Source organism: Rhinolophus hipposideros (genome assembly GCF_964194185.1).
Source record: "Rhinolophus hipposideros genome assembly, chromosome: 23".
NCBI classification, from domain to species: domain Eukaryota; kingdom Metazoa; phylum Chordata; class Mammalia; order Chiroptera; family Rhinolophidae; genus Rhinolophus; species Rhinolophus hipposideros.
This window is the reverse complement of record NC_138069.1, coordinates 11,520,857-11,542,659: the sequence shown is the minus strand read 5'-3', so window position 1 is coordinate 11,542,659 and position 21,803 is coordinate 11,520,857. Positions and strand designations below refer to the sequence as shown.

Genomic DNA, 21,803 nt, shown 5'->3' with positions numbered 1-21,803 from the left:
TTACGTCTAACCATCATGTAGATGTTGCTTACCGTGTTTCCCCGAAAAGAAGACCTAGCTGGACAATCAGCTCTAATGCGTATTTTGGAGCAAAAATCAATATAAGACCAGGTCTTATTTTAATATAAGATCGGATAAATATAATGTAATATAATATAATATTAATATACAATACCGGGTCTTATAAGACCCGGTCTTATGTAATATAAGACCGGGTCTTATATTAATTTTTGCTCCAAAAGACCCATTAGAGCTGATTGTCTGGTTAGATCTTACTTTCGGGGAAACACGGTAGGAGCTGCATTCTCAGGTCTTCGCCACTGTAATTGTAAGCCATATCCCGCTTTGTTCTCTACTGTGCTATATGTGGTACATGTTAACAGCCATCAAGTTTAGCCTCTAAGCCTAAATTCAATACGGGGGGGAAGGTTTCCATTCTGGGTACATGAAACAAGATAAATGACACCACAAGGGAGCAAAAAAACAAATCCAGAAGGTGGAATATTCAAAAGGTCCGACGCAGTTTTTACAATTGATCAGTGATACAGGGAAAAGGGAAGAAGGGGAGAAGGGGGAAGGGAGGAGAGCTTGCTTGCTCTACATTGAAAGATTAAAAAAACACAATAACTGGATATGATGGTTGGACCCTGATTAGAATAAAATTACAGTCCAAACACATTCTTCACCTTCAGGGTAATTGGATTTTGCCCAGGTACTAGGTGATAGCAAGAAATCATGGTTTATTTTGTTAGGTGTGATAATGGCATTCTGGTTTACAAAAGAAAATCACCATGTTTTCTAGAGATGTTTACTAAAAGATGTCAGGGTAAAATGAAATGCTATCAGGGATTTGCTTTTAAACACTTTAACAAAAAAAAAAGATGGGGGATTATATGAAGTAACTGGGGCAAAATCTTGGTAATTGCTAAATCTAGGTAATCAGTACATAAGGGTCCAATGTACCATTCACTCTATTTTTTTTAAATACATTAAATTTTTCATGTTTGAAACATGTAAAAAAAATGAAGCATTGAACTAAAAATCTTTGGTAATGAAGTGCATAAAAGTCCATCCAAATCTATAAGAAAGATTTAAAAACATGTAGCTTTGCCTTTTCCTCTGAAAAACTTCTAAGAAGCACAAGTCCTGGTATAAGGCTCTGGGTCTCCCCACAGCCACAGAGCCTGGGGGGCTATCCTCTCTCTTCCCTCCCTGCATACTTATACCCGCAGGGCAAATTGACCAGACCTGCCTCTCCCAGGCCAACAGAACCAGCCAGGAACTAGCTTCAGAGAACTCAGCCTCCTTGGCATGTTCCCACAGGGTTTCTCAGATTGGAGGCTGGGGTGACGTGGGGAGGGGAAGGTTTGCTTGGCATAACACAGAATGGTTTTTCTAGCCTCAGAAGTGAGGTCGGTTACAAAGATGATCCCTATTAAATCTTAGCACAGTAATGCTTCCGAGGATTAACACAGGTCTCTTAGATGGAGATACACACACACACACACACACACACACACACACACACACACACACATTCTTTTAATCTACATTCTAAGCTCATTAACAAGTACATTCTTGAGTCCCTTCAAAGGACGCTGTTATCGCAATTTTTAAATAACAGATTACTTTATATTTCCTTTCACTCCTGTCAGTGATACACAGAGTAAATAGAGCTCATTACTGGATAATACCCAAGTAGCTTTTAGCTTAATGGCTAGAGACCTCCAGTTCAGGGGTCACAACATGTAAATGATGAAAAAAAATGACCCTTGGCTCCTCCTTAACTCAGTAAGTCAAATAATGAATGACCTGGCAAGTTGGTCACTGTGACTGAGAATCCAGATATTGCCACACCTTGCAGGAAGCCATGGAGAAAACACTTGTCCTCTCCTCCAATTCCCTGTCTGAAAAGTAAAAATAAAACACAAGACAGCTCACCCAATTTTTGTGACTTTGTAATCTAATTACTTACAAAATAACAGCAGCTAAAATCCAAATCATCTTTAGCTTCATAAGAAGTGTTATAGACGGTTAAAACCCTTTACCTACAGAGTTTGTCATTCTGTGTCTACCTTAGAACTACTCTCCAACACAATGCATTTGTAAAGTCACCATGATCACTTGAATTTCTTGGTTATAAAATGTGTGAATACTCCCCTGCCCCAATTTCTGGTCGTTGTAAGAATGCTATTTCTCTTTTTGAACACTGTATTATTAATATAATTCCTGGGTTGGTTTGCCTTATATATATGATTAGCTATAATGAAAAATATTTCAGGCTCAAATTTAAATCATTTTGTATTTAAGCACTGATTTTACAAAATGCAGTACAAAGATGAACTAAATTTACAACTTAATTTGTTCATGCAAATCGCCTTCAACATACATTGCATCTAAGATGCATATAAGATTTTACATGCATTTTGGAAGAAATCACACAGAAAGAGCTACTTTTTCAATAAACTTGGCCAGTTTCACATCTCTTTTGGTCAGTCCACCAGTGTCATGCGAGGTGAGAGTTATCTGGACCTAAGAAAGAAAGAAAGAAAAGCAGTTTTTAAAATCCTGACCTGTGATTCATGGTATTCTCCTTTAGCGGTTCAAAAATCAATCTATTTATTTAATATTCATACTTGAGAATTGGGGAGATTCAATGTTTTAGAAAATACTGCATTATGAATAAGCACAGCATTTCCAAACCCAGTAAACTCCAGGGACACAGTCTGCTTCAGGCTGGGCCCAGCAGCTGCCCATAGATAAAAAGGTTCTCGCATAAGAAGGGCAATTCAGCTGTCAGAATCTCAAATCTTGTCTCGAAAAAAAAAGAGACTGAGGTTCCATTTGAACTCCTATCACTTTAATTACACCAACTATTTTCAGGCCACTGAGAAAAACCAAATTATCAAATATAGTATCTTAGCAACATTTAAAAAGTCCATTTCAACCCAGCAATTCCACTCTTAGGTATCTATCCAGAGAAATCCAAGATGCTAATTCGAAAAAATATATGCACCCCTATGTTTACTGTAGCACTATTGACAATAGCCAAGACTTGGAAACAATCAAAGTGCCTATCGGTAGATGACTGGATTAAGAAACTGTGGTACATTTATACAATGGAGTATGACTCGGCTATAAAGAAGAATGGAATCTTACCATTTGCAATGATATGGATGGACCTACAGAACATTATGCTAAGTGAAGTAAGTCAGTCGGAGAAAGACAAATACCATATGATCTCACTTATATGCGGAATCTAGAGAACTGAATAAATGAGCAAAATAAACAGAAATAATCTCAGAGATATAGAAGAAAAACTGATGGTTGCTAGAAAGGAGGGGGGTGGGGATGAGGAAGAAGGGGAAGGGATGAGACAGCATAAACTGGTAACTACAATATTGCCACGGGGACATGAAAGACAGTTTGGGGAATATAATCAATAATGTAAAGATTTTGTAGGGTGTCAGATGGGCACTTGTCCTATTAGGGAGACCACTTCATGGACTCTGTAGATGCCTGACCACTGCAATGTACACCTGAAGCTGAAGTTGAATAATATTGTATGTCAACTATAATTTAATATATACAGTCACGGGATATGGAGTACAGCATAGGGAATAGAGTCAATGGAAGTATAATAGATATATATGATGCCAGAGGGGCAATAGATTGGGGGAGGGGGTTATCACTGTGTGAGGGGTGAAACGTCTAACTAGTACATTGTTTTGTACACCTGAAACTAATAGTAAAAAAAAAAAAAAAAAAAGTCCGTTTCCAAATTAGAGAAATGGGTTGGGGGTGGGGTGGAGGAATACTCTTGCTTCTTGACAAATTGATTAAAAGGCAAAAGAAAGTTATGGGCAAATAAAGGCAACTACGAAAGAAAGATTTATCATGGTATCTGCATGCTCTAAATTATTCCAAAAAATCACAAGAATAGCATGACATTTTCTCTTTATTCAAAGTAGACTTTCAAAGAGAAAAAAGAACGCCACGGAAATCTAGATGATTAGACATTCCAAATGGCATGACCATAAAGGCAGGGACACTTTTTGAGGGGCGGGGCATGAGTTTTCTCACTGCATCCCCTTAAAATTACTTAAGATTAAGTCTTTTCACTCTATTCTTTGTCTTAAGCAAGGTTAGTTCCCACTGAGAAGATAGCATTTAATAAATAGTTATTATTTAAACCACAGTTCTTGAGCAAATTTATCTCAATGAGATAAATAGGGCCCTACTTTTTATTTGCTACCATTTCTTTCAATGGTTTACCCAAGAAGGTTTAAAAATTTATCTGCATGATATTCAAGTTTAATTCAGGAGCCTAATATGGCCCAACTTTCATATTAGTTTCAGTACAAGACAAGCATGAATATTAAGGGCTTAGTCACTGTTCTCTTGAGCAAATCTAAAACTGTGCTACTAATTTGCAATAATACACAGGATGCTGAGAGAAACAAATGAGAATACTTTCCTAAGCACAATGACACTTAGCTGCATGGATGACAAAGAAGGAAGAATGAAATTTATTAAACTTCATAATTATGGTGATCCCAAAAGAAGGCAATTTTGTTACCTTGTTGTACACATTGAACCATTCTGGGTGATGATTCATCTTCTCTGCTTGTAGGGCAACTCGGGACATGAAGCCAAATGCCTGCATGAGATGAAGTTGAAAGTGATCACCAACACTGCCCTCTGCCCTGGGCCTGAGGGACACCAGAGCAATCCAACCAGATCAAGACACGGATGGCTAGCATCCTTAGGGAAGCCTGGAAAAACCAAATATGAAAGGGGTTGCTCTTCACAGAGCTGGGATAACAGTGTAGCAGGACCATGACCTTCTGCTTGATGGTGGAAAACAATCAGCCTCAAATAAACAGAGGAGGAAATTGGTCTCACCCAGTGACCTGTCTGGACTGCTTAATTGTCCTCAGGACTAGACTCCAAACCAGCACGGGAGTAATTTCCCTTCAACCCAGTGCCCTGGATCTCACTACCTGGCTCCAAATCTTGGGAGCCACTTTTCTTGCCGCACTTCTCTGTTTGTTTTAGGTGATTGGCTTGCTAACAAGGCATCAACCACCAGACGACGGAAGAATGTCTTCTGAGTGTGTGCTAAGCCAAAGTACAGCCAGAAATGAACAACTTCGCCATCCCATCTCTCAGGCGGGACAGGAGGGGACGAAAGACTATTTTCATATCTAGAGCAAAGCAGAAAAAACTGGCTGGCCCGCTCGGTCGTATTACTGCCCAGCATACCCAGCCACAGGTGTCAGTGTGGCCCCCCCACAGGGCTGTCTTCATCCCACACAGAATGTGCAAACCTAATTTTGCCGAGCAGAAGGCAAACTTATCCTATAATGAAAACCAACTTTTTTTTTTTGCTTGCTCTCAAATTTTTATGAGGGTAATTGCAATATCAGGAGGGTAATTGTCTCTATCGTGCCCAGAAAGCAGGAATAGTTGGTAAGACTCTAAGGTGAGGGCACATTAATCACAAAGTTACAGTGGAATTCACAGGCCTGCCGTACCCATTATAGCCACAGAAATAAATATTTAACTTCATTGCCCCTATCTAGAAAAAACAATCTGATGTTAGCCGCACTGTTTTTCAGATCACCAAAGGACAAAAGAGCACATTTCCAAGTAACAGCAAGAAATATGGAAGATGTCATTCCAAACAATTCTGTCATTTATAGTGGTTCCTATCTCAGAACCGACTTTATTTAGGATAAAAATTTCCATTTTGACATTTAAGGCCTAAAGGTTTCCCCTGTTAGGAAAAAGAAGAAAATTCAAGCAAAACCCATTTAACCATGTATGGAATTATCAGTGGGAAAGCATATTCACTCTCCTACCCCTTCTTCTTTCATACAGCAGTTCCCCCTTATCCACAGTTTCATTTTTTCATGGTTTCATTTACCCGCGGCCAACCATGGTTTGAAAATAGTAAAAGAATTCCAGAAATTAAAAATTCATGTTTTAAAATGCGCATTGTTCTCAACAGTCTGATGAAATCTCACACCGTCCTGCTCCATTCCGCCCATGACATGAATCACTGCTCTGTCCAGTGTCTCCACGCTATACATGCTACCCACCCATTAGTCACTTAGTAGCCCTCTTGTTTCAGATTGGTTATGAGAGAGAAAAAGAGAGAGAGACCACATTCACATAGCTTTTATTATAGTATGTTATTATAATTGTTCTACTTTATTGTTAGTTATTGTTGTTAATCTCTTGTTGTGCCTAATCTATAAACTTCATCAGAGCTATGTATGTATGTATAGGAAAAACAGTATATACAGAGGGTGCCAAAAAATGTATACACATTTTAAGAAAGGAAAAAACTGTATTAGAATTGTATTAATAATACTCAATACATACTGATAATAAAAGATGAATACAGGTTCTATGTATGCATTACAGGGTTTGATACTATCTAGTTTCAGGCATCCACTGGAGGTCCTCGTAGGTATCCCCCACAGATAGGAGGGAATACTATAATCTGATTCTCTAGATTGTGAAGGAAAGGGAAAAGTCAAATGTGAAAGTCTTTTAATTATTCAAACACAGAGATAACCTATATTAAATGATATATAATGAGAATTTTTACTCTTTCTATAATTCCTTATTCTGGTTTAGCTTTAGAAGACTTAGAAGACTAATCATCAACCCTGAGAGACAGTTATACAGTCGTTAAGGACATGGGCTTTTGAGCCAGGGAGTCCTGGATTTAAATCCTAACTCTACTACTTAACTCTTATGTGAGTTAACTCTGAGCCTCAGTTTTCTTATCAATAAAATGGGGATAATAGTAAAAAGCTTATGCAATCGTCCTAATAAAAAATGAGATAAAGGATATAAAAGCACTTAGTACAGCACTAGGCACAGACTAAAAGATCTTCTGGCCAAGCTGCATATGATAAGCCTTAGAAAACATAATGGTAGGTGACAAGCAGTTCCACAGCCTTGAGAATGCTAAGATTCCACTGCTGCCTCCCCAAAGAATGGCCCCTTCCTTTCACCATGTGCACTGACATAAGCCTGACAAACAGATAACATACTGTGAAGTACCGCTATGATGTACACTGACTGGGGAAAACAGCTTAATGACGAGGAATCAGGTGGGCACAGTCAGTCACTGCCCAAGTTCTTAAGCCCCAGGGCCACAATTTCGTTGAACCATGTTATCCCAAAATGTTCAAAGTGATACTTAGAATCCCTTCCCATTTCCCAAGAGCCCAATGGATCAAATGGAGGATTAGAACATGGTCAGAAGTGCTCCTCAAACCTTTGACTACCAGCATGCTATCAGCATAGCAGCAAATCCATTCCATCACAGATATGACTTTAAAAAGAACACCCACATCCTAAGAGGTATACTGATCAAAGAAAAAGCATCTACCATATCTACATATAATGTAAAAAGAGGGGGCACATCCGAAGACCCTCTAAATGTGTATTTTCCTCAGCCTTACATATGTCCCTTCAACTGCCACCTAATACTTGCATTTAATAAACTATCACAAAGCCTGATAAACCCTTTACATAGGATTTACTAATTCTTCCTTAGGGAAAGAACAGTCAAACTGCTCTGGGAACAAGGAGACAATTCCATAACCCTTCTTCTATATAACAGAACCAAATACTCCCCCCAAATATTTATGTTTAAATGCATAGATTAAAAACATCTATAACAAACATACATTCACATTAAAGTCAAAGAATTTCTGCAAGGAATTTAGATGAGTGAATAGGAGAAGGAAAAAGCAAAACTTCAAAGGGGAATTTTCATTATCTAGTCTATAATAAAGAAGAAATATGACTAAACAGCAAACTTGGCAGATGCTGAAAAGCACCTGTCCCTTCTTTCTAAGATTTCTATTTTACAGCCCTAGGTACTTGTTCTCAGGATGCCACTTGGAATCTAAAGGCCTTAGACTAGCTAAACATACAGGTCTTCTAAAACCATTCCATCAAAGTAAGCTGCAAACAGCCCAAGGCAGAACAGACACCACTAAAAACCCAGTAAGAAGTTTAGAAGGCAGGACTGAGAAAAGGGGCAAAATGAAGTAGACATCAATAAGAGTTTATAAGAATTAGAAAATAATAAATACAGAAGACAAAATAGATCTAACATATAGACAATTATTATCAATAGGAGAACAAAAAATAGGAAAAATTAGAGATGTATTAGGTCAGTGCAAAAGTAACTGTGGTTTACAAGGTTAAAATTGCAAGAACCGCAATTACTTTTGCACCAACTTAATAATTCAAGAAAAATTTCTAGAAATAAAAGATTGAAATCTGTAGATGATAAGAATTCAACCATGTCTACACATCCTAGTAAAGTCGGTGGACTTTGAAGAAAAAAAAATCATTTTGGTATCAAGTCAAAAAGTTCAATTCACCTATAAGAATGAAAAGAATCTGACTGACTTCAAACTTCCACACAGCAACATTCAACATGGAAATCAGAGGAGCAATGCTTATAAAGAATTTGGGAAATGAAAGAGCAAAAAATTTTATACCTAGCTAAACTGTTGTTCAAAATTAATGCAAGTGATATAATTTTTTTAATGCAATAACTCAAGGAATAATTCCCGTTCAATCTTCTTGAGGAAACTTTTATTAAAGGATGAAATATAAGTAACTAGGAGACGAGTGGAGAAACTATACCAAAGATATTGGTAGTGAGTAATAAGTTCACTCAGCTCTAGAAACACATTTAAAACAACTGTGGGGATTATAGTCAAATATTGAAATGTAAAAGTTAAAAACTATTAAAAGGGTTGAAGAAAAAGGGAAAGAAATGAGAAAGGTAAACAGAAGTTTTAAAAAATCTTGAAAGCTGAGAGATCAAATGTTCGAGATATTAAGTATATCTAAAGGTAAAAAACATATGTATTAGAACTGAAAAATATGAACTAAAATTGTATGGTGAGGGATAGAAGAAAGTAGAAGTATAATTTTGATAATGCTTAGTGGGGACACCACTATATAAACAAATATTATCTAAATGCTATCTAAAGAAATAAGATAGTTAAGTTTGCTATGTAAAATTATAGGTATAATAGTATCCACAAAAAGAACCAAAACAAAAATAGAAACATTCACAATTAAGCAAAGAAAAACACAATTAAAATGAAGCAAAGTAAACACAATCTGTATTATGATTTAAATTAAGAGAGAAAAAAGTATATTGGTTCTGTCATGTTTTATAAAACCAAACATCTTTCCAATCAATACACCAAAGAGCCTAAATCCAACCAATTAAAAGAAAACTTTACAATGCATCACAAAGCAAAATTTAACCACTGGGAAAAAAGGACATATGCCAATGTAAAAAAAAAAAAAAAAAACATTTAAGAAATTATAAGAGTAATTTACCATTATTAAGTATATCCACAATGAAGATTGAATAATTGTGAATATGTGTACTACAAATAACATAGCATCAAAATCAATGAGGCAGAAATGACAGGAAATATAAGACAAATAGAAATATTTGTAGTTAGATACTTTAATTCACATCTCTCAATCCACGGCAGATTCAGTGAACAAAAGTAAAACTACAGACTACTCAAGTACATAATTCATTATAAAAGCTCACTGACAAATAAAAATGATCAGAACTGACCACAGAAGAGGAAAAACATCTAAACAATTAAATAGAGAAATGTGTCTAAGAGTGACACCAAAAAGTAACAGTTCCCAATCATTTCACAGAGGAATTCTATCAAACCTTTAAGGAACAAGTAACTCTAATACTAATTAAACTGTTCCAGAGCATAGAAAAAAAACATTTCCAAATTACTTTTATAAACTATCATAACTGTCTCCAAATTCCCAGAGATAGCATATAATGAAACTACGAGTATAGATTGATCTCATATTAATTGAAATCTTAATAAACAAAACCTAGCAATACACTGAAAGAAAAAAATACCATGAGCAAACAGGATTTATTCTAAGAATGCAAGGATGGTTCAACATTAGGGAATATATTAATATAATTTATCATATTAATAAATCAAAAATCATATAATGACTGCTATAAATTCTGAAAAGATATTTGATAAATTCAACATTTATTGTGTATTACAACTCTTAATGAAATTAGAATATATGAACCCCTCCTTAAATGATGGAATATATTCTCAGTTCAAAAGGCAATATCATTCTTTTTTTTTTAATAAAATGTATTTATTTTCTTAAACTTTATACGAATCTTAATAAAAAATGGTAAAGTATATATTTTATATGCATTTTATATATATATACATGTATATGTATATATATATGTATACACATACATACATACACACACACACACACACACACACACACACACACCCCAAGATGATAAACTGGGCCTTTCTATTTTTTGTTTGTTTGTTTGTTTTATTTGTTTCAGGTACACAAAACAATGCAATAGCCAGACATTTCACCCCCACAAAGTGACAACCCCTCTCCCCCAATCAATCTACTGCCCCCCTGACATTGTACATATCTATTACAATTCCATTGACTTTATTCCCTATGATGAACTCTATATCCCGTGACTATATACATATATTAAATTATAGTTGGCATACAATATTATTCAGCTTCAGCTTCAGGTGTACAGTGCAGGGTCAGGCAGGCAATGTCATTCTTAATAGGAAATTAGAAGAATTCCCATTAAAGTCAAAAATAAGCCAAAAAAGTCAATAGCCTTTTTATACAAACAATAACTAATTAGAAAATACATTGGAAGAAAAGATCCCATCTAAAATGGCACCAAAAGGGGTGGCCAGTTGTCTCAGTTGGTTAGAGTGTGATGCTAATAACACCAAGGTTGCTGGTTCAATCCCCGCATGGGCCACTGTGAGCTGCACTCTCCTTAAAAATAAATTAATTAAGTAAGTAAGTAAGTAAGTAAAATAAAATGGCACCAAAAATTATCTAAGAGTAAACTTACCAAGAAATGTATAAATTCCATATGCAGAAAATTTTAAACCACTACTGAAAAATAGATTGACTACACTAAAACCTTTCTCTGTATGGCAGTAAAAACCAACAAAATTAAAAGACAAACAACAAACTGTATTTGCAGTACACATGTCCTTAGCACATAAAGAGCTCCTCTAAATTAATAAGAAAAAGACCGACAACCCAATTTTTTAAAATAGGCAAAAGACATAATAGGTAATAAAAATCAAATGGTACTTAAACATAAAAACTGCTCAGTCTCATACATGATAAGAGAAGCACAAATTAAAACTAAGATATATGTCCTATCTCAATAAAGCTGGGGGGGAACTAAGTTAAACCTATCAGTTTGGCAAAGATCAAAAAGTTTGATAATATTCTGTTGGATAATATTCTGTTGGTGAAGATACAGAAGAAAAAGCACTCTCGTACATTGTTGGTGAATATAAACTAATTAACAATCACTATGGAAGAGAACTGGACAATATCTATCAAAATTTAAAATGTCCATGACTATCTGCCAAACAATTCCACTTCTAGGAATTTTTCTGCAGACGTACTCAAATATAAATTACAAGAATGGTCACTGCAGCACCTGGTAATAGCCATGGACTTCAGAGAGCCAAATGTCCATCAGTAGGGACCTGACTAAATATATTACGGTACATTTATACACTGGAATACTATGCAGCCATTAAAAAGAATGAGGAAACTATCCTCTGACATGGAAATACCTCCAAGATACATTACTAAATGAAAAAAAAAAGTGTAACAATAGTCTACGAATTGTATGAAAAGGAAAAAGAAAACCACGTGCATTAATATCTCTGGATCGATCCATAATGAACCACTAATCGTGAAAGCTGGGGGTGTGGAAGAGGGAACCAGGTGGTTGAAAATCAGGAACAGGAAGAGATACTCCTATACTCTTCGGAACCTTTGGAACTTTGTAACACGTATACACCTGCTCTATGTTTAACAATTAGTTTGGGAAAAAATGAAAAAGACATGCAAATAAAGGTCTCACTGTAAAGGCAGCTGAGATCCTACCATATATGTAACCTGGTTCATATTAAAATATTTTGGCTCATGTTAACTTCTTAACATACCTGTTTAGGTGGGTTTCTAGTGCCAATTTACAGCATAGTTTGTCTATGAGCCATGTTCTGTTGAGCCACGGCCATTTCAAACAAACATATGGCCAACAAATAACATATAATGGCTGATAATAGTTTCAGTCTTTCCTCTACTGCAAATTACAAACATTTTATGAACAAGTCAATGAATGCATGATGAAGTATGACTTTTTAAGTCACTCTGCCATTTTAAGGAATGTAAGCATTACAATCACAGTAAATTGGGCCAATGAAGTTTGTCATTTGGAAATCTCCAAACCATCAGCAATTAAAAGATTTTTCCGTGAACCCCAAATCAAGTATTCTTTGGAAACTTTAATTTTTCTTCAAGTTCCCTTTGTTTCCTTTTATTCCGTGAAAATATGAAAGACTATCAGATGCACGAAACCAAAACAAAAATCCTGTATCAATCTGTGAAATGTTTAACAGCACCCTGAATTTAAAATGCAGCTTCGGCCAAATAACATGTATGATTTATTAAAGTTCTAGGACTTAACTTCTAGCACATATTTACAATACAAATCTTTCATTACTCAGAGCAATCCTCTTTGATATATGTTCTTTAAATCAGCTGTCTTTTATATTTTGATTGTAGACTATTTTAATTATGCACTAAAAAGGAACATATCTCCCACTAAGAAAATGAGCACCAGCGACTCCAAAGTAATTTCCCCAGTACGATCTCCATTAAGCCTCTAAATACTTCCTTTACTAATTCAATGAATTAGAACTCTATTGTTTATGAATCACCTTTATGTTTGTAGGCCTATAACCCTTCTTTTATAAAACACAATTGCTATAGAAGGAAATGATATTTATGTCTGATTAGAAATGAAAACACTATTACATAAATCAGTTTGGGCATTTCTTCACGTTTTGAAACATGATCGGCAATTTAGTCTAATTGGTGATCAAGGAAACTATCTTGTGATCAATTAAAGTAATTACCAGATTCCGGCAACACAACCTACCTTAATTTCAGCTCGAGTCTGCACTTCTTCAACTTTAATTAAAAATAATGAAAATTATTAAGCAAAATGCACAGCAAGATCATTGCCAAGCACGCACATGTCACAGGACAGGGCCTTCCCTGGGTGTTGGTGACTGATCAATCACATAAACATTGCTTGGTGCACCAAGGAAAGGCGTTCTTTGCCCCAGGATACGATTACACGTCTCACCATGACTTTCTCGTGGAAAACAGTGTTAACTGTGCTAGCCATCACAGAGAACATCAGACCTTAATTCGCAGGCAGCAGAAAAATATTCTCGACTAGCAACATGAGAACTGGGAAGCACAGACCCAACCAAAGATACATTTGATCTACGTTGTTCTGTCTCCTACCCGCCCCCAGTAGTTTGAGCACAGTGGCCAACCACCAAGGCTTTGGGGACAGACGGAGGCGCAGTCCTTGCTCTGCTGCTCACTAGCTATGTGACCTCAGAGAAATCACTCAACATTTGAAATGAGCCCCTCTTTTCCTCAAATGTGAAAAGGAGCTAATTCATGTAACGTATTTTACAGGATACCAGGCAGTCTATTAGGCACTCAATTAATGCTAGGGATTATTATCATCGTCAACACTTTAACATTATATGGCCTGGAAAGGAAGAATTCCTTTCCAAACCTAGTACAAGAACGATTAGAAGGCCAAAGAAATTCACTTTTGGAAGGTCAAGAAACATATTTAAAACTGTTTTCCTAAGTGAGAATCATCGTAGGACGAGTTCCAATAGGACTCGCAATCTGTCCATGAGCATCCTAGCCAAGCACGTGACTCATGTCTCCCTGAGAAGCCAGACTACGGGCCTCATGGGAGGACCATTCCCTAGGCAGCCCAGTGCGTGTGTCTGAACCCCCACCAGCCCAGGGCCATGGGTCTACCTGCTTTCTACTCAATCCACTGCAGAACACAACTTTCCCAATAACTCGGGCCAAGAATATCCAACTCTGAAACGAAAAACTGGCTTCCCAGGCACTTGAGACAATGTCCACAAGTTACTGAAGGAGTAGCCTGCTCTGCAGAGCCTAGCACCTAGGAGAGAATTAGCACTCCCCCAGCTGGTGATCAGAATAGCACCTAGAAGAGAATTAGCACTCCTCCAGCTGGTGATCAGAACAGCACCTATAAGAGAACATGTACCTCTAAACATCACCTTCAAAAGCTGTACTCACAGAACCATGACATTTTAGAGTCTTTAAAAAAAGTTCTTAAGTCACCATGTTTGGAAATTATCATAATACCCTAAATAACCTTTTGGAAAAATAAGACAGCTTTTTTACCTAATCACACGGTACCATCTTCAAGATAGATACACTGTTAAATGAAAAAGCAAGGGGCAAAAAGTTTTGCTTTGCAAAATCAAGATTTCTAATTCCATTAGTAAGTTCCTCCCTAATTCCCAGGCTAGGAAGACTACCCTTTGAGAGAGGTCTACTAGCATAAATCCACTCTTGTCCAGGCAGCAGTTTAACCAACATAAACAACCTTTACACACAATTTTACCTAAAAGCTCTTCATTTCTGTCCCGTTTTTATTGAAAGTTCTCTAACGAGACAGATTTCACACAGCTGATGTGTGCTAAAAATATCTTAGCACACTTAGCGTTCTCGCTGAAAAGACACTACTCATTTCCAAATGCCTCTGAACAGAAGTTTAAATTGCATTTCCCTGTGACATCAGCAGCTACTAGTGGACAGAGCAACAGCTGTTTGATTAGCTCCTTCCAGAATTTCTCACAATCCTCCGGTTTTGCAATCTTGATGAGCACATTTCACCGGTTTTCAATCCATCCTTTCACCCTGAAGCAGACTAAAACACTGGTTTCAAAATCACCCCAAGAAATCCACCAGAGAAGCCATTTACCCAGAGTTCCCTAATGTCAAAAAACCTTCTGACGCCTCACTGTTCTCTCGGGCTATTGTTCATTCTTGCCAATCAGTTGCCTCAGGAAATTTGTTGGCTTTTGGGAGTCTTAAGAAGTAACAAGTACTGCAAAGACTACTAAAGTTTTTTTGGTTTTAGTAACCCTTTAAATATTAGAATTTACGCTCCTTGGTATTGTCATCATTGTAAAACTTATAGAAATTCAAATTTATATAGAAAAATATCCCTAGGCTTCAATTTCACGGATCCAAACCACTAAAATATATGGAGTAGCTGGCCAAATACATTTTAAAAAATAAATAATATGCAAAATGGCACTCTACTCACTGCCTGTTCTTCTTTATAATCAACTGGTTCCTTTTAAGAGATGCAACTACCACTATGTTCCCTCGAAAATAAGACCTAACCAGAAAATAAGCCCAAGCTGATTTTTCAAGATGACATCCCCTGAACATAAGCCCTAATGCATCTTTTGGAGCAAAAATTAATATAAGACCTGGTCTTATTTTCGGGGAAACACGGTACTACTTACACTAATATAATTCCAGTTTATATCTGACATGAAACTGTCTTGCTCCATTATTGCAACAAAAAGAATCTATATGCAACTAATTTTAAAAAGAGAAAGAAAAGGCAAAAAGCCTTCTGCTCAAATTGGGACATGTTAAATTAAACTGAAAGTCAAGATCCTGTAACAATAACCAACAGGACAGGAAGACAACAAGGGCTCAGGGCAGAAAGAAAGTCTACTCCTCCACAACGGGAGTGGGGGGCCTATCAAAAATATTTTAAAGAAACAAAGTGATGCCTAATTTGGCTTAACGGTACAGTAAATACACTTTCTACGAGCAGTATACCTTCTTTAAAACAGTCTCATCCCACTCCATGCCAACAAAACATCTGATGGTACAAAAAGGTCTGTACAACATCAACAAATCATACCCTTTCTTTTACTTATTTTTAAATGGAATCGGTTCTACTTTTAAGTACACTTTTGGCAACACGGCCGATATTTTCTGTAAGAGAAATACATCACCCAAATATTCAACCCCAAGTGGACACCCTGATAATTCCACAGGGGACCTCCAGTGACAGTCAGCTGCAACGCACCACGGGAAGAAGACAGGTCCCACTTCGCGGAACATGGTGTCGATCCAGAAGAAGCCCGGTGAGGAAAGAGACCATCTCATCAGTCATCTGTATTTATTTGTTTCAAAGTACACACCCAGGCTGTGAACTGGGAAAGGTCCCGGAACCTGTCAGCCTTCAGACACCGAGCTGAGGCAAACCCCAATGTATTCAGAATATACCCTCAGCCTGCTACGATGAGGGTTAAGGAGCGATCTCGCCCTATCCTTCTGGAGTGAAACTACTTTCTTGTGTTTGTATTTTAAACGGTATTACTAACGAAGAAAGAAAACTCTCAGGGCTGGAGGCACATACAGAGTAAAATAAGCTTAGCACTTACCCTGTTTTTGGTGTCAAAAGACTCACAAGGCCTGGTGGGTGGTGTCATTGCATCCTGGAAAGTTCTAATCCCAGCTCTGTCTCATTCTACGCCGTGAGCGAATCCTAAACTTCTCTCACCTCTCCTAGGCTCTGTACATTGGAGGCTCTGTTACTTCTTAATTTCACTGTATGAGAAGGTCTCGTAAAAACATGCAGAGTGCTTTGCACAGAAAACATGCTACTGTGGAATACTGAAAAGGTTCCAATTTGCCTGAATCCTACACAAAGTAATTTTATGCCATTTTTCTAATCTAGAAAATTTACTCTGTGTGGCCCAAATAAACTTAGTTGCATCCTGAATACAATGAAAAATTTTAAGTCTGTGCGTTAAAAATTCACAAATAAGGCCAAAAACTGAAAAAATCAGTAATGAAGAGAGGAACCATTTTAAAAAATAAATGCTTACTTAAGTCAAATTTTTGTTTGCAGTATTCCAATATAAATTACCTTAACTTGAGCTGTTGATCAGATAGGGTGTTTTTGGGCTTGGGTTGGTTCATTTTTAATAATTCACAAAATCTTGAAAGAAAAAAAATGTGGTTTTTTTTTCCTGAACAGATGTAAGTGGGAACGTTTGTTTTCTCCACCTTAGAGCAGGCTCCCACGCAGTTCCACCACAGAGCTGGTGCCTTCTCTGGGCGGCTGAGGGCTGAGGGGTGGGCAGCCCACAGCAAAGCCCCATGTCTGCACCAGGAGCCGCACAGCTCGCTCACAGCGCCAGCAGAGGAAAAGCACACACACAACCGGCTCTAAAACACTGGGACAAAGAAAGCACATAGGTATCGATGGAGGGGAAGTGATGCAGTCACCAAAGAGAAATTCTTTCCTTTTGTTTTTAAAAGTTTATTATTTCATACCTTATGCAAATCATACTTTATATATTAGGCAATAATATTTGAGAAATACTCAAGTCAAATTAAAGGCTTCAATAGCCTTGCCAAAAGCACTGTGATTTTCCTATAAAAAAATTATTCCAATTTGTTGATCTTACATAGGATGAAACATACTGTAACAATCTTCATAATTTATGTCCTGTTGGGACACAATGATTTAAAGTAACATAATACAGAGCCGCATCACCGCTAATCTAAACCACCTGACCAGATAAACACCAGCTTCCCTTCTCTCTTCAGCAAGGGCATTTCTGTTTATTGTCATATCATTTCCTCATTCTAGGAACATGCAGAATAAATGCAGCCAACCTGCATTTCAGTGGGAGGCTGAGCTGGCCTTTCCCATGTCAGGAGGTTTGTGCGCACACAGGTACCAGTACAATGTCAAGGGCTTACGAGACAGAAAACAATCCCAGAATTCCACTCTCAAAATCATTCACAACGAAGCAAATATGGATTCATCCAGTACAATCTGGACCAGGTGTGGTGTTATAAACCACAATCTTTTGGAGATTTTTTTTTATGTCACTGAAGAGGTAATTCTTTAAAACAAATTATGGGGCTTACGATGAGCCAAATTTTTATAAATCCTTCAATCATGCCTCTTTCCATGGTCACAGGCACTCATGATCTGATTAACCAAGCTGAAAAGCCCAAATTAACCAGCGTCTTTTGGAGTCAAGGAATCTTGGTAGAAGAGAAAGACAGTCCATATGGCACTAACCATGGCCATTTCTGGGACAGAACTGCATACGCAGATTTCAAATTGCAAGGTTTCTCCAGGGTCCAAATCTCTTCGCCCTCCTCATATATGCTAACCTTACCGGGAAGAGGGAGGTTTTTAGGGGGACTTAAAGGAAAGGTTTAAAGTTTCAGTTGTGAACAGAAAAGTGCAGAAACACATGTGCATTCGGCAGATAACAATTCACTGAAAATATTTTAAATCAAAACAAAATGCCTGTCTGACCAAATTTTCATAAACTTGGTTGGGGAAGAAAAAAACAAACAATTGTTTAAGGGTGGTTTCAAATACTGCTTTCTGCTATTACTGAGACTTTTCAAAGCTCTTCATGCTCCATTGGAAACAGCTCTGCTTCACAAGCTGTTTTGGTCAGTCCTGCCAAAGAAATGGTCTGATACACTTTATTACAAGTTTATCGATCTGCTCACCCAGGCAAATATATATAATTATCTTTGCCCATGAAGACCAGTATAAAACAGGATCCCTCCACTGAAAGCAATGAGACTACTAAACAATTTTAAAAGACAGGACTAGCAGACACTAGGCATCTGCATTGCAACTCCAGCTCCACTGCTACACCCTAACTCAAGTCTACCAGTCCCAGTGTGAGCGGAACCCAAGCCAACTTGACCTCACCATTTTGCACTCTCACAGGTATCTACAGGAAGGGAGGCAGCAAGCAGTTACATTTCTGTCACAACCTGAAGCCTTTCAATTGGGGGAATTCAAGGGGAAAATATCATTTTGAAGGATTTCTTTTTTCAGGCAATAGACATTCAGTAACTTGGGTTTGAACCTAACACTATGCACATATTTGTAAAAATTTAAGGTAATAGATGACAAATCTGCAGTATTATTGGTGACATCCCAAGTCAGTGCTATTAACTGGACTGAGGCCCTACTGGCTAATTCACATTTCCATGATCTTCACAGTTTATGTACACCTTCCTAGATTTCCAGAACCACTTCAAAATTGGCTCACGTTGCTCTGAAGTCATGAGGGCTTAGGTCACCATGGGTTACTCTAGCCTCATGCACGGGTAGGGATTCTCTGATGACAACGAGCCTTGGCATCACTGGACTACAATGTGACTGTCCTCAAACCCTCACCTTTAATCCCAAACCTTCATTTTTATTAATCTGTATACCAGAGGGTTATCCCAGCAATTCCATTTTCGGATCTATACCCTAAGGAAACTCTGACACTCGTACACAAGAAGACCCAAGAATGCTTGTTACAGAACTGACAGTAATAATGAACATCAGAAAGAATCTAGCTGTCCATCAATAGAGGAATGGATCAACTGTGGTTAACTTAAATTTTTACTTGATTTGCAGAAAACCAGACCATTTTAAAAATACATCTACTGTAGCAGAAGCAGAGTGATGGGATGGAAAGACTATCAGCGTGGGAACCCCAAACCTGGACTACATCACTTGGCTGGGTTGAGATTCCCACCTGGGTACAAGGAGATGGCGTGGACCATTCGCACAGCCCAGTGCCCTCACACACACAGTGATGTTCAATGACAAAGAGCATTAGCTAATAATAGCAGCAGTAGCCTCTAGTAGGCACAAGGAATTATTTCCACATTAGCCATAAATTATTTTATTATTTACATGGCATCACCTGAGAAGACTCTTTTCTGATCAAGTAGCACCATCTGAGCATAATTGATTCTTGTTGACTATGGATCTTAGTGTATCTCGGGGCCTGAGGTATCACTGATTCTTATTGTTTCGTTCTGTGGGTGAATAAGGAGAGGAGAAGACACAATGGGTATTTGTGAAAACGGCATGTCCAGGCCAGGCACTCACAGCACCTCGTGGATAGGTTAATCGTGCCTATTTTATAGAGTAGACAACTGATGCCCGAGAAGGTAAGTGACCTGCCCAGAGTTACACAGCTCATGAAAAATGAGGCTGGGATTTGAATTCAAGTCTATCCAGCTCCAGAGTCCCCATATGGATGTTTAGGACAAATCCCTGATGTCAGAGTATACTTTTTCCATTTATTTTTTTACCCAAATGCTAGTTATAGCAAAAACAAACCCCCCATAATTTTTATTTTAAAAATTTGATTACAAGAGGAAAATTAAGCAATACAGAAAGTTTAGAAAGAGAAAAAAATTACATATTTTGTTTTTTCCCCATTTTAACTGTCATGATAATATTCATTTCGTGTATCCTGAACCTTCTCGTAACGTTAAAACATCCTACTCATATTCCATGTGGCTCCTGGTCGTCTTTACTTATCTGCAGAAGCGACACAATCTCACATAGAATGGGTAATTTTCTCTTTTAGAAACTATTTCACATAAATGGTTCAATCACGTAGAAGAGACACGTGCATACCAAATGTATCTTTTTAAGCCAGGCCTGCTGAACATAAAGATTTTTACATTCTCGATGAATATACACTGCTGAGTTTCAGGGGCAAAATCAGAAGAGCAACTGTATAATTGGGGGGTTGTGAAATAAATGAGAAGTCTTTTTTTAAAATCCTTTATTTTCAATGTCCAGTGAAAACATCAGATAATATGATAAAGTCCTCTTCAGCTGAGCACCTATTAAAACCACCAATTAGTTCAGGTATTAACAATCTGCTGTGCCAAAACCGTAACAAGTGAACCTGTTAGCACCTCCATCCACCGGACTAGAAATGACAGGGACAGCCATCAAATTCTCTCATGTGCAGGCAGTGTGCCCTGTGGAGAGATGCCCATAGAATTCTCTGGGATCCCCATTCTTATCGTCAAAGACTTCTCCCAGCCCTGTGTGTGACCGTGAGCACGCCACCCAACTCTCATCCTCAGCTGCCCTATTTGTGCAGGTAAAGCTCATTCACTGAGGGGCAGCGAGAAGGTAAAGGAATCAGGAAGCAAAAGAGCTTTATGTATTTCTGTCTTTAGTGCTTAGACAACAGAGTGCAGTCAGCCCTCCGTATCCACAGATTCAACCAATCACGGATCAAAAATATAAAAAAAAAAAAAAAACCCAGAAAGTCCCAAAAAGCAAAACTGGAATTTGCCACGCACCGAGCGGTGGTACCCTGAGCGCACATGGTGGAAGGATGTATGGGCAGACCCTGTGGTAACCTCCCGCCATGCACAGACCCTCAGTCTCTCCAGCGCTCATTTGAGCATTGTTCACCTCGCGTCTTATTCACAGGCCACTTCATGTGAGGGACTTCAGCACCCCAGATTTGGGTACCCTTGAGGGGTCCTAAAACCAATCCCCCACAATACCAATGGATAACTGTACTGCTCTGAAATGATCTGCATCTTACTTTTCAAAATTATGATATTGGTAGTTTCATAATGAGGTCCAAGTCTCCATTACGCTCTTGGTCTGCCTCATCGTCCTCAAGTACCCACTACGAACCTGGGGGCCAGGCCCAACCTGGTGTTCTGAGATGTATTCTTCGTTGTATCCTTGAGAATTAGGACCAGTTGCAAATCTAGGGTTATTATAAAACAAAAAATATGCTGAGCTATGCCTATGGGAAGTGGGCATGAGGTCAGAAATAAATTTGGGGTGGTTCTGAAAGAAACGGACAATCCAGAGAGCCGTGCTTCATGAGACCAACAGTGACTGCAGCAGTTACCTGGCCCAAATCCCTGAGGCTTGGACAAGCATGCCTCACAATTTCTAG

General features: G+C 37.9%; 1 protein-coding gene across 2 annotated transcripts in view; it reads right to left on the bottom strand.

The window, feature by feature from the left end:
* Window positions 1-970: 970 nt before the first annotated feature.
* PCBD2 (pterin-4 alpha-carbinolamine dehydratase 2) overlaps window positions 971-21,803 on the bottom strand; it is a 46,507-nt gene continuing 25,674 nt past the window's right edge. The window contains exons 3-5 of one of the 2 annotated variants that reach the window (XM_081035564.1): window positions 4,580-4,660; window positions 2,455-2,532; window positions 1,361-1,907 (exon numbers count right to left, since the gene is read on the bottom strand). In XM_081035564.1, coding sequence (XP_080891690.1) covers window positions 1,797-1,907; window positions 2,455-2,532; window positions 4,580-4,660 — 270 coding nt within the window. In that variant the 3' untranslated portion in view covers window positions 1,361-1,796. Of the gene's footprint in view, window positions 2,533-4,579; window positions 4,661-21,803 lie in introns of both variants that reach the window. The other variant, XM_081035565.1, reaches the window with a different exon arrangement.